Here is a 14,556-nt window from a genome sequence, read left to right on the forward strand (position 1 = left end):
GTTTGGTTTTGGTGGAGAGGATAAAATGGTAGTAAGAAGAGGGACCTTTCACATGGAAACAGAACAGATGTGGGAAAGCAAGAAAGCAAAGCAAGCTGCTGACAAAATGTATGAATACTTTGGAATTTTCTTACAGTCTGTGTTAATATTTATTATTGATAGCAATGAAAGGCATCTATTATGGCTGACAACGTGCTAAGTGTTTTACATACACTATTTTAAATATTTGCTTCCTTACAATAAATCTATGAGTCTGTACAGTAACTACCCACTTTACAGATAAGGAAAATAAGTCTCAAAGAGATTAACCTTATAGCGATAGTTAACACTTATGAGTAAGTGTAATTACCTGTCAGGCACCTTACAACTGACATATCAGGTGTCTTACGTGTCTCACACCTGGGCATATCATTTAACGATGAGAGCATGATGAGGCAGCTCCCACAGAAACCGTGCGTTAGGGAGGCTATAGGGCATGTCCAGGGTCAAGCAGCTACTAAGGAGGGGAGCTGGAATCAACACACAGATCCAGTGAGGCTACAGCCCCTAGACAATTCACTATTCAATCTCTGGGTCCAGTGGAGTCTTTGCAATTGCCGTTCTCAGGAACACGGGAAAAGATGTGGTCTATGGCTGCACACATCTTTTCTGGGAGCAGGTCCCCTGAGTGGGTGTGTTGGCAATAGCTGGGAGGGAGTGATTGCAGGGTGGCAGGTGGCCTCTGGATCCCCTGTCCCTTGCTACCTGGAGATTTTCTATTCATGTTAGTACCCTTTCAACACGGAGTCTATTTCCCACACTTACACATTTCTTCCTCCAGCCCATACCAGGCCTGAGCAGCGCCCAGATCCGCCACCCGAACGGCCCTCAGGCACTCAAATGCGATATCCAAAACTGGGCTCTTCAGCCTCCTTCCAACCCTGCTCCCCCTACCATTTCCACTGCCCAGCGAATGGCACTGCCTTCTACTTGGTTCCTCAAGCCCCCATACGCCATCATGTCTATCTCTTCCCTCTTTTTCATAAGTCACCCCCACCCCCCACCAATGCCATTAAATCTTTTTTCATTTTGTGCCCCAAATTTCTCTTGCTCCATCCTCTGCATCCCTACCTTGGTCTATCATCTCACCCCTGGACTACGGCAACAGCCATCCACCCAGTCTCCCTGCCTCAACTTCCCCCTGCTCTCACCTATCCTCCACGCTGCCTTAGAGGGATCGTTCACGAAGCAGAGCAGACCAGGGCTTTGCTCTTTAAAAAAACCCTCAATGACTCCAACTGAAGTGTCAGGTCTAAGTCCTTCAGTCAAGGAAGATCTCCTGATCTTCCAGCCTTATTTCCGAAGCAGACCACAGGCTGCCCCAGAAGCTTTATTCTAGTAAACTATTTCCTGCTCTCTGACTAGACAATTATTGTTTATGTCCCTGTGACTCTGCACATACTATTTCCTCCTCCACAGAATGCCATTTTGTCACCTTGTCAGCCTGGTATACACCTACTCTTCAAGTCTCAGCTCAAACAATATCTCCCTGTAAACACTTCCCTGAAACCTTCAAGAACCGATTCTCACTCATTCCTTGCTGTTCCTCCCGCCCTTGTGCACCCTGCTGTTACAGCCCTTCTCACACAGTGTAGTCACTGTTTACAGGCACTTGCTCTCCTGTGATGGCAAAATGACTTGCTGCTCTGCCTCTTGTCTCTCTGGTCCTTCTGCATCATCAACCCATCATCCAGAATCTCTACCTGACTTCAAAATTTCCAGTGGTCCCCTTTGACCTACAGAACCAAGTGCAAACCCATTAACATCGTGCGTGCACTGGTCCTCCAGCCTGTTATCCAGCCCCATCCCTCCTATCCCTGTGTGCCTACATATTCAAATCCTGGATTACAACTACCACATTGAACTCCTTTTACTTGCTTGAAAATGCCATGTTCTTTTGTGCCTTCAAGGCTTTGTATCTGCTTTTTTCCTCTACTGAAATGCCCTTCCCCTAGATTTTCCTCTTTCAAGAAATTCTATGCATTGTATATAATCCAAGTCTAATTATTTTCTCCCTTTTTGCCTCCTTTCGCTGCCAGGTAGAATTAACTGTTCTCTCTTCTGAGTACTCATTTTACTTTATTTATATTATTAAATTAAGTCTTATCACTGTGCCATGTTTTCATGTTTCTACTACTGATCACAAAGCCTGACCCATGACAGGTGGGTTATAAAATTTCCTGCTGGCCTGACTGATGTATCCAGTTCAATTCAACAAACACTGGCAAGCATCTATTATAGGCAAAATCCCTCACTAGGCACTTTGGGAAAATAAATTAGACATGCCCATCCGTAAGAAGCTTACAGTCTAGTTAAAAGCAATAAACAGTTGATGCACGAGGAGAACTTGGTATTTAAAAGTAACAATTTTATGTTGCAAAGGAACTCATTCTAATTCATTACTATAGATTTTCTTACACGGGATTTTATTAAAGCAGAACCCACCCTGCTTTGCTGTGGCCTAGGGTGGATGGGCCTAGGACGACTCTCTGCTGTATATAAATATGTAATGAGCATCAAGAGTCACCTCAGGGATACTGGGGCACCAGACATTAGGCAACCCAGAGCCCCACTGATCTCTTGAGAAAAGTGGTGGGAAGAACTTCTGTACTGAGTGCTCTCAGAACTGGAAGAACTGGACAGAACTCAGAGCCTGCAGAACTGGAACTGAGGAATTAACATGGCTTCCTTCAATCTCTGGGAAGAATTCCTCAGTATGTCAAGAACTCAGATGGAGGTGGGAGAGAGCCAAAAGGTAGGTGTCTTTTGGGGGCGGCACTGGTTGATTATTGGCTGGGGAAAATGTTATTGACTATCACACAAGATGACATCACTCAAATATCCTCCATTGTATCTCGAGGGGCCCCTGTCTAAAATTCTTTAAGATGAAGTGCTGTAGAAACCCAAGGCTGCACTGTGGAGAGTTCTAACAGCAACACAATAGAGATCTCATAGTGCCTTGCCAGTCACCAAAAAGGCACATTTTCATATAATTAAGCCCTATGCGTGAGGTATTGTTAACCCATTTAATATGTGAGGAAACTGAGGCTCAGAGAAGTTGTCTTTATCCAGTATCACACAGCAAGTAAATGCTGAAGCTTTTTTGGTGCCTGAACACAGACCTCCCTCAGTAACGATGGTGAGACCACAAAGTCACAGGCACTGGTCGCCACAGCTGCAACAGCCATGCCTGAAGCCACTGAACATCAGGGTGGAGAGTCACAGACCGTGGCTGCGTGAAAGGACAACTCTATCAACACTGAGAAGAATGAACAAACCAACCTGGGCCCTGCTAGGAGAAGGGAGGGGACTTGGGCCCTGGGAGTCCTGTGATTCTGCTGGGCAGGGGATTAAAGGTCAAAATCCACTACACATGTTTTTCAGGCCACAGATGGTTCCTCAACTACCCCACCCCCCAAGCTCTGCCTCACTCAATCCCAGGATGGCTGGGTAAGCGAGGGTAAATATACTGTCCATTTTTTCACGTATAACACACTTTATCAACTTTATTTCCTGTGTCTAAACAGCAAAATATGACTCCCGAGGCTTCCAGAAGGAATCGAGAGTCTTCTGACCAAGAAATAGCCTTTCAAACAACTTGGAAACTTGTTTGAGAGTGCCATTATCTGGGACAGATGATTCTCTGAAATTTTCCACTCTAGGCTCTTCTTTCTTCCTTAGGAGGAAACACCAAGTTTGGTCCAAGAATTCTTCCTGCGGACACTGGCTTTGGTCCACAGAGCCCCCTCCCTGACCCAGCACCTCTGTAGCTCCCTGCCTTCCCCGCCCCATGGCCCCTCTCACCCCACTTTGCCCCTCTATCCTTCCTACCTCTACTGCGCCTTCGGCTCCGCGAGGGGTCAGTGTAAAAGGTCAGCTGGGGGTCATTTTCTGCCTCTGTGCTAGAATCCCCTTCAGGGTTCAGGAAGGCGGAACCAGCTGTAATGAAAACACAAGGGCAAAAACAAGTGTCTTCAGTTTTGTCTTCATGACACCAAATCATTGGGCAAGTTCAAGGGGAAAACACGAGCAGGGTGACTGACAGTCTGGGAGGAATAGCCACAGGGACTGGAGCTTCCTGATACACAGATTTATTGGAGAAGGAGACCTCGATATGACAGCCATCACTAGAGCCCTACATCCACCCAGCCCATGCTCCTACCGAGGAGAGCCACCTGCCGGAGAGGACCACCGTGGACGGTACGTGGAAAAGGAAGAAAGGGAAATTTCCCTCATTACACGTCATGATTCTGGTTGATAGAGGCTGGAATTATGTCCTAAGGGGCATATGTCTGTATGTCTTAATGTCTATATTGTATTTTTTAACTGGTTCTAGGATTAATAGATATTCAATGTGAAGAAGAGAGAAAAGAATAAACAAAGGACCCCCACATGTTTAAAAGGAACAACGCTGATATCCTCTAAATCCTCCAAGTCAGAGAAAGACTCTGTTAACATTTGATGAATACCCTCTCCGTCTTTTTCCTGATACAGAGGCAGATAAAGGTTTTTTAAGTTCCCCTCAAAAATGGCATTCTGCTGTACCTTCTATTTTATAACCTCATTTTTCCCCATTGAATAGATGGGTGGGCAACTTTCCATATGAACAAATATAGATCTATAGTATCATCTTAAGCCACTGGACGGGAGACAGATGTGCAGGTAGTTAAGCCATTCCCCATTGATGGACATTTAAGCTACTTCCAATTTTTTGCTCTTTTAAACAGTGTTGGGATGAACAGCCTTTTACACACATCTTTGCATACTTGTTCAATTATTATTTACTAAGGATAAATTCTCATTGCTAAAATTACTTGGTCAAAAGGTGTGTATACATTTAAATTTGTTGGTTAAGTAACACACAACAGGCCTGTAGAAAGACTGCGACCAAACACAGCCCCTCTAGCGATGCCTGAGAGTGGGGGGGTCAAGGATATTAACGGCCCTGCCTCTGCTGGTATTAAGGAAGCCACCTTCAAGCCCCAACACCAGACGCGGGTACCTCTTGCTTTGTTGTTGATCCTCTTTCTCTGGCTACTGGAGGTGTGAGAAAGCAGAGTGGCCTGCTGGTGGTTGGAGTCCACGGGGCTGGTAGCAATGATGTTATCTTTATACTTGTTCATCAGCGACAGCTTGGCATTGTCGCTTCCTGTATAAGGAAAGGCCAAGGCAGAAACTTTAAAAGGCCAAAGAAAGTGAGAGCAAGGAAATCTGCATGAACCAAGTACATGGGGTTTCACAGAAACTTAAATATGAAAGCTTTAAAGTGAGAGACTGGCAGAGACTGAAATGCTTCTTTTTGATTTCTAGGGGACTACAGAGTTATGAGAGAAGGGGTGAAGAAAGGAAATCCAATTCAACCAATTCCGTACTGATAGGGTCACCACGTGTGGCCGTTCGGTGAGATACAGACTGCAGATTTCTTTCCTTTGGTCAGCACAGAGTTTCACAGAAATTTGAATTTGAGCGCATTCAGGCGGAACCTGCCCCCTCTCTTTCATCCCAGTCTGCTCCGTTCCCTGTTGTTGACATCCAGCTCTCTCACATATTTGTGCTATCTGCCTGCTCCCTGAGTCTCTAATCATATGGCTACTTGGTGGGCTTAGCACTATGGCAGGTGCTATGGAATACACGAGATATTGAAGACACATCCCCTAGTCTCAAGGAATGTCTAGACTTTAAACCTTATTAAGACATGCCTAGTCATAGGATCTTCTCTAGATAACAAGCAGAATGGAAACCTCTATGATGTGATTTCAAGCCCCACAGAAAGTCCACATATCTTAAGCAATATTCAGTTTCAAAAATGTCTTCTTCAAGGATAATGGGGCAGTTCCTTGAAGGATCATTGTCTTGGGGTTTTATCTACAGATAGTTGTTATTTATAGAAGTATGAGAGATAGGCTATAAATGAAAAGTACAGTCATTTCCTCTCTGCATTTTACCGACTCTGGTCTTGTTCAGCCACATTAGATCCCAGTCTCTTCCACCCAGTGTCTCATAGATGCACAAAGCATCTGAGGTCAAACAGTTTGATCATATTCCTTTATTTTCTTTGAAGAAGTACATCCCTTGTAAAGACCACAGAGGTATGGGCGAGACAACACAACTAAAACACCCCAGGCCAAAGTGTCAGGAGTCATAGAAAAGAAAGATACCTCTGTCCCCTCCACTTCAATGGAAAATTGCCCACACAAACATACCATATACAAAAATGTCACACACACACGCTGATCTTTTCTGCTACATCCCTGTTTTCCCGAGGATTGCTCATTATATATGAAAAAGCCTCTAACCCACTCTTCTGTTGGATGTAAAAGTACCTCTACTTCCAGTGCGAAGCGGAAGTGGAGAGGGATCCAAGTTACCCTTGTTCTTCTGATTTCGTATATTAGAAAACGGCTCCCATCATCTCGGGAAAATGCTTACGCTTCTTGCCCACCTGGGAAAGGGCACTGGCACATCCCATTATGCATGACAACCGGCCATGAAATTAGAAAACAGCTGTTCCCTACCCACTCTCTAGTGCCCTGGGACAAGGACCGAGGCACCCACCTGGCGTGAGGTCCATCCCTGCCTTCTCGTTGCAGCCCTGCAGGGAGTCGAGGGTGCGGGTAACCTGGCTGGCGAAGTCCTCCCCTCCGTTCATGCACTCCCTCTGCAGGTGGTGGCGCAGGTCAGTGATGTCGTACTCGTAGCCATCCAGGATGGGTGTCTCCCGGATGCTCAGGGTGCCGCTGGAGTTGTGGCCCTGCACGCGGGCATTGCGCAGACTCTCCCGCCCGTGCCCGCCGATCAGCACAGAAGGAATGTAGTGAATCTCATTGGCAGCCTCAGCGCTGGCACTCTTCTGGGGCTGGGGGACCCGGCGGCGCTTGCACCAGCGCCGGCGAGTGTACAGGATCATCACGAGGCACAAGATGGACAGCAGCAGCGCTATCATGCCACCCTAGGAAGAGAGGACGGCAGGCGGACGCAGGAAGATGGGTGAGCTCATCCCCCCAAGGGGCCTCGCCCCTCCCGCTGTTACCATCCATCACTCACCCATTAATTCATTCATTCACTGAGGTGCAGTAAGTGCTTATAGCAAGTGTCACTCAGCAGTAAAGGGACAGTCTGCTGTGATCGGTGATCAGGGTGAAAGAAAAATGGAACTGGGATGATTAGTGCATCATTTCAAGTGATCCACGGTTGCTTCTGGCTTAGCAAACAATTTGAAGAAGAAAGAAGTCTTTGTGATTGTGTGTGTGTGTGTGTAATTTCAGCTGCAGAAATAAGACAGAGGGTTTTTTAAGGCAGATCTGCTATATGTAAAGCTGGTTTCAGGCCAACTTTTAGCAGTGGGATGGCATCTGGTTTCTTCCTCTTTCATATCTTAAAATCAATCATATATAGATTCTAACTCTGCCTCCACCAACCATCAGCAAGTCCCATAAATTCGAGACCTCAGATTCTGTATAAGAGAGAAGATACCACAGATTCCTCATCTGTATAATGGAAAAGATACCACTTACCCTCACAGGGCGGTGCAAGTACTAAGTTAGGTAACTATGTAACACATCTAATAGACTGTATCACGGGGAGTCGAGGCTGTCAGCCTAACCTTAAATGTCTCCATCAGAGTAATTGCCCGAGCAGGAGAAAACCAGAGACCCATCCGAAGAGAAGTTTACATCCATCAAGAACTTACAACCAAGTGTGCAGGGAAATCTCATCATTTGAACATGACTTCTGGGGTTACTGCTGCTTTAGGAGACAGCCTTCTCCCACTCACACAGTCCTGAGTGATGTTCCCATGCTTGCTAAGCTCAAGAGAAGGGACTGAGACCCATGTTGTCCTGGACTCAGGCTGGCAGCGGAGTTTCCTTCTGAACCTTCTGGTGCTCCAAGGCCATCCTCTGAGGCCATTACTTAAAAGCTTGAACACAACTAAGCTGCCCGTCAGAGACGAGGATGCAGTGCTCAGCGAGGCTGAATGCCTCGCCTTAACGTGTGCCCAGGGCAGTGTTTGGAGGGAAGGGCTTACAAGCCCATTGCTGCACAGCACTCAGTGGGCATCAATCTTCCCCTGCACAGTCTGTATTCACTCCCTTTATCTTGGTCAATACCTCTCGGAACCTATTTCTTTAGGTGGGCATGTACCAAATGGTTCTGCTCTCAACCTTGGGCTACAATCACCGTCACCCCATCATATAGGCTAGAGGTGAAAACCCTCTATTAATTCCCAGGGGCTCGCCCACACAAGGCTGGGTTGAGATGATTCCCCTGACTATATTAGAGGGGGCTTTTTCCAGTCTCATAATAATTATATCTTAGATTTATAAAGTTCCGCTCCCTGTAAATTTTCCCATTTATCCTCCCCCTCCCACCATCACTGTGAGCACGTGCGCACGCACTCACACACAGGATGCTGCTGCTTTCCAACAGGCAGCTCAGAGGAGCCGAGACAAGAAGTAACCGAGTCAGCTGTCAAGTGACCTGTCATGTCGGGTGGCTTTTCGGAGACATACACTGGCCTCCAGGTTTTCAAATTTTTCTTTTATCTGCATAACCCTTTCTCCTGGTGAAATCTCTCAAGCAAGTACAGAGAAAGCATGAATATGAAGCTGCTCAGGTTACAGTGGGGGTGGGAGTCCAGAGCCAAGCATTCTAGGTCCCTGATAAGTGCCGCCCCTGCCGTCCATGGTCCCTCCCTCCTGGCCGCCCTGCAGATGTGCACAGAGAGTCCCTGGGGCACCTCAACAGGGCAGACCTGAGCCCTGCACCCGTTTGCTGAGAATGAGTGCTTGAGTCCAACCCAGTGGTTTTTCGGCAGACCCTTTATCTCAGAGTCAGACCCACTAACTTTCCTTCATCCCAAACTGAAACTGCAAAAATAGGTAATTAAGCCGCACAGAAAGAATAACTTCCCGAGCCAGGGAAGATGTCAGACATTGAATTAGGCAAGTGAAAGCTCGAGGTAATTTTATTCCCTAAAGAGCTGTAAGGGGAGCATAAACATCCATCTCCCGGGAATGGTTCAAGCACCATCCTTCCTGCTCACAGAGAGGTCTTCAGGCGCCCCTTCCACTCTTCCTTTCTGATTCTCCTTTCAGTTGCTCACAAGGGGGTTGTGATAAGATCCAGGCCATAGGTCCATGCCCCTTATTACACAGGAATAAAGCAACGACAGTGGTCTGTTAATGGGGCTTTTACTTTGTATCAGACATTTGCCCCAAATGCTCTACACTCTGAGAGGTAGGGTCAACTATTTCCCCATTTCACATTTGAAAAGGCTAGGGCACAGAGGCCGAATAACTTGTCCAAGGTCACACAGCAAATGAATCCTAGGACTGGAATGGGGCCAAAATGACTCCCACTCCAGAGCCTACCTTCTTAACTACTAGGCTGCAGTCACCCCGAGTGAGCTTCGCTCACTGGAGACATATACACCCTGGCATCTATCTCATGAATTTTAAAAGGATAGAGTAGGAGAATATGGGTAATTCCACCTGAATCCGTCCTCACCTTTCGAAGGAAAAAGAGAAACTACTCAAAGTGCACATCTAGCTGACAAAGAGACACTATCGTAAACAAAGGACCTTGCACCAAGCAGCCACTCAAGCGTCCTACTCAAGGTTAGTAGGCAGGGCAAAGACAGCAGATGCATTTCAAGGTCTCTGTGCTAAAATAAGACTGTGCCTCACACACCACTACATGCCTGGAGGATACCATTAGACTCTCAGTTTAGTTGAATTTCGACAGAGAAATCTGTGTTCCCTCTCAACTGTGAGATCCAGTGAAAATCTTTAGACTCAGCCCCTCCTCTTCTGAAGAAATGAAGGCCCAGAGAAACTACAAAACTAGACAGTGTGGAACCGGTTCTACACCCAGATCCTCTTCCACTGCTCTTTTCAGGGTACTGTTTTGTTAGGTTCATCTAAAGTCCCCTTTACCATGTAGGGGCGTAGACACTCAATTAGCAATATTTTATGCTAATTTTTTTAAAAAATAACAACTCATAGGGAGCTAGAATACAAGTTTTTGTTTGGCTAAGCCAGTTCATTTAGCAGCTCTTATTGCTTTAGCAAAACATTCCCTCTGCTTATAGTCACTGACTCCAGATGATCTCAGTTTTTTAATAATCAGTTACCAATAATGAGCTCCAGCCATCAGGTGAAACAGCACAGGCATATGAAAAAACATTCTCAGGCGCTCAAACCGTGGAATAGTCTCTCTACATCTATAACCCAAAATGATGGCGGATGTCACAGCACTTTGTTACGACTTACTAGCTGTGGACTACTATCGAAATAATAATATACATAAGTTATATGATATTAATTTGTAATATTATTTAATAATAATAATATGTTGTAATAATAATTTGTAAAATCACTACACACAGATACCTCTGGACTGCTTACCTGCTCTATCCAGTGAGGAGGGAGTAGGTAGGAGAACTTTATGTATAGGGTCTCCACTATACTGGGAAAAGGCATGGGTGGAGCGACTTTGATAATGTTGCGTCTATGGTGAGGACTCAAATCCAGTGCTCAAATTCGATTGCTTTTGCATTCCTGTGATAAACCACCGTTCTTTGATGTTACCATTACTTTTAACCCTTCTACTTCCATTGGAGATTTTAAGCAGTTCCAGTGAAACTCACAGAGGCTCTAGGATTTTTCTTTCAAATAACCTAATGAAACCAAGAGGTGGCAGATGAATGGAAAGAAAGCCTAGGCCAAGAAGGGCTAGGAGCTTCCTAATAATCAAGTGAAAAAGAGCAAGGCGAGTTCTTGTCTGACAAAAGAAAAATTGTTGGTAAACTTATAGTTACCAAAGGGGAAAGGGGGGGGAGTGATAAGTTAAGAGTTTGGGATTAGCAGATACAAACTACTATATATAAAACAGATAAACAACAAGGTCCTACTGTATAGCATAGGGAACTATATTCAATATCTTATAATAACCTATAATGGGAGAGAATCTGAAATAATATATACTCAACTGAATCTCTTTACTACACCTGAAACTAACACAACATTGTAAACCAACTATATTTAATAAAAAAAAAAGAAAAGAAAGTTTGTTGGGAGGAACAAACTTCCTCTAAGCATTCAGCCCCATTCAAATAGACTTCCACCTGGCATGTGAACGTGAGCATACTGACAAACGCAGTGGGCAGTGTGATCTCCCAGGCTTTACAGAAGTGCACAGGAGTTCTTCCTACACCTACACCTTGCTTTGAGCTTCTGCATTACCCTAGCTGTGTTCAGAGTATGTGCTTCATTTATGTGTTAACTTGAATTTTTATGGCAAAACAAAACAAACAGAAAACCCATTAAGGTACATCTGGACCCAAGTGAGAAGTAACAAAATGAAAACTTTGAACATTAAAAAAATAACACTGACAGTAAGATATGTAATTTTTTGCTCTTTATTCATCTTTTCATGAGTTTTCTGATTATTCTATTGATTTTCCTCAAAACTGTTAAAATTTTTGTATCTACAAGTATGTTTGGGGTATATGAAATCTCCACATCTATTAATAAGATGCTTGCAAAAAGTGGGATTTAAAAATATTTTTTTCTTTAAAAAAATCAATAAATCATTTCTGCTGGCTTTAACAGAGATCAAACAAATGAAATCAGCTTTTATTTTCTCATGAAACTGACATTTTTGGGCACTTACCTGAGAGAGTAGTATGAGGTTTGTCAGATAATTTGCAGATTTTGTAATATTTATGTAACAATGTTTTATATAGCACTGATGGTGATTGTTCAGGGATAGAAAGTTCTAGGCAGATTTCCCTTTTATGCTCATCCCAGTCATGCAGGCCAACCACAAGACTGTCTCATTATCTGACCTGCGTATTCATCCTGGGTCTGGGTCATTCCTCACTCCCTTAGCTAACCCTTACTTGTCCTTTGAAGTCAGTTCAGTGACATAACCTCAGCCAATTCTTCCCTATATCACTGAACCACCCATAGAACCCTTCCACATAACTAACCACAAGTACTTTTATCTCTGATTTACTTGTTCATCTCATCTACTAGATTATAGACTTCATGAGAGCAGAGGATGCTAAGTTCCAGGGTCAGTCCTAATAGTGCCTTCCATGAAGTTAAGTGTTCAATAACTGTGGAAGGAAGGGTGGAAAGAAGGGAGGGAGGAAAGGAGGGAGGGCGGGAGCGGGGGAGGAAAAGAGGAAGGGAGGGAGGAAGGGAAGAAGGGGAGGTCAACTTTGAGTATCTTTCAATATGGACATCATCTGTGTGCCTGCAAGCAAAGCTTATATGTCAGTTGCTTACGTGACTCATCCATTCGATTCATGACTCAATCATTCAACAGATATTTACTCACTTTAGAGAGGCATTTTTCTTACGGTCACTGTTATGCAGATACTGCAGTGAATAATAAAGGAATAGGTCCTGATCTCATGGGGTTTACCTTTGAGTTAGAGAAAATAATCTCTATAATTTGGTTTGTAAAGGTAAACATAGGCACAAAAGGAAGATAAAAACAGATCACAAGGACTGGAAATAGCCTGCCATAACTTTTCTTATAACAGAAGAAACTGTGATAGGTAAAGATATTTGGACTGGAGGTTATACTCTAGGTATAACCTATAACGTCAGGGGCCAGTAAAACCCTTCCATTATCCCAAATCAGTGCCATATGATCGGTAAATCCCAACAAAAAGAATCCAGATTTATCAAATTTCACCAAAGTTTAGGGAGTCACCTGGGTTTTGCGAACCCTTGGCAGAGAAGCGGAAAAGCTGAGATTATGTTTCCGGCTACCATCTGTCAAGTGGCTGCAGACAATCAATCAACTCACATTTCAAAGCTTAGCTCTGCCCTAGGAGTAACCAGAAGAGTGAATCTGAGACATAATTAATTATCCCTCAAGGCAGTGGACACACTGAATTCAAATTCTATTCCTAAAGGAATTAAATGGTGGTTAAAAACTAAGAATAAAACACACGAGTTTGGTGGCCTGTCACCTATTTTTCCCCAATAACAAAGCCCAAAGGTCTAGGGCAAATGCCCTGTCTCACATATGACAGTGATCATTTCTATCTCTCTCCAGCTTTCAAAGAAGGCAGACCAAGAGGAGAAAAACTGTGTAAGCCCATATGGCAATGCTGCTCACTTTCTAATCTAGATCCAAATATCCCAGGGGTAGGGAATGGATGAGGTGAATAGATGATTTTCAAGGTCCCATCCAATCCTACGTTTCTCTGAGCCCCGTGGAAAACTGTAGTAAGTTTCTAATAGCATGTAGGTCACCCATAAAATAGCAGAGCTAACCGGAACAGCTCTGTGCAAGTTGCACAGCCTCTGTGAACCTACCCCAGGCCTTCACCTATCAAATGAAGTGATTAAAAGAAATGCACTGACTCTTCCAAATTGGAAACTTCCTGATTATAACACTGATACCTGTCAAACTGGAAACAGCTCTCAACTGGTAAACTAATTATGGAAAAAATATTTGTGAGCTCTGCTTGCCCAGTAATGCCAGCAACTACAGACCAAGGACCTGATCCTTCAGAGGCAGGCTATCAACTCCAGCTTAGCCAATGCAGCCCTCATAAGCAGACCCACCCGCTTCCCCAAAGGCACAATAGGCCTCGGAAATCAGAAGATGTCATTGAAATTGTATTAACACATTCTCGACCTTGAGGATCCTTTTACTGCCAGGAGTCCCTAAACTAGAAGGGAAAGCCCCTTGGTTTGCTCTTCTGGCAAATTCTCTTTTCTGTGGTGGCTGGTGAATAGAAATCCATTATCCTCTGCCCGTCTCCTTCCCAGATGGAAGGCAAAAGCTACAGGTTAAGCCTATTAAGTAGTGGGTGCAATTTATAAATTATTAGGAACACTACCTCCCCTTGGGGGTTTGCTGAAGTCTTTAATCGTGTGGAAATGCTTTCCAGTTGCCACAGGCCACCATGCTGATTAAGAGGCTTCAACATTCCTCTGGGGCTTCTGACGTGGATTGCACATCCCACTGGCAGGGGACAGACCTGCCCTGCCTGGTTAGCCTCTCACTGGAGCCTGCTGCCATGAGATGCTTCAGAACCCCATCCCCACCCTTCTAAGTCCAAATATCCAAAGCGTAGGGAAGACACAGGATGTCCCCACAAGATCTCTCATTAAAATGCCATTTGGGGGCTAAAGATAGGGACCAGGCAACCTTCCATATACAAGCAAGAGAAAAACTCTAAGACCAAGAGCTCCCTACGTTAGGCAGTTTGACATCAGAGGGCCCTCCCAACCCAAGGAGGCTATGAGCATGAAGTTCTTCTCAAGAGGAAACTCTACTTTATAGCTTTTAATTTTTTTCTTTTTATTTTCCCAGGTCTAAAAGTTTTGGTTCTGTTAGGTTTGATCATTGTCTTTCTTCTTTAATCTGGGAAGTTTGTCTTCAACTTCTCTGTGAGGCTTCAGGAGTTTCAGCTAATGAGAGCCTGAAGCTCTGCAGGGAAAGTGGCTAGAGTCTAGCATGCTGGAGCCAGCCTGGGCTATTTCAAGT

General features: G+C 44.6%; 1 protein-coding gene across 3 annotated transcripts in view; it reads right to left on the reverse strand.

Moving 5' to 3' along the window:
• The window catches only part of ASTN1 (astrotactin 1), a 337,153-nt gene that overhangs the window by 175,841 nt on the left and 146,756 nt on the right, over positions 1–14,556 (reverse strand). For all 3 annotated transcript variants that reach the window (XM_032604868.1, XM_032604858.1, XM_032604850.1), the window contains exons 3-5: positions 6,595–6,988; positions 5,042–5,188; positions 3,871–3,978 (exon numbers count right to left, since the gene is read on the reverse strand). In XM_032604868.1, coding sequence (XP_032460759.1) covers positions 3,871–3,978; positions 5,042–5,188; positions 6,595–6,988 — 649 coding nt within the window. The remainder of the gene's footprint in view (positions 1–3,870; positions 3,979–5,041; positions 5,189–6,594; positions 6,989–14,556) is intronic.

The sequence above is a fragment of the Phocoena sinus genome, chromosome 1 (assembly GCF_008692025.1).
Source record: "Phocoena sinus isolate mPhoSin1 chromosome 1, mPhoSin1.pri, whole genome shotgun sequence".
NCBI lineage: Eukaryota > Metazoa > Chordata > Mammalia > Artiodactyla > Phocoenidae > Phocoena > Phocoena sinus.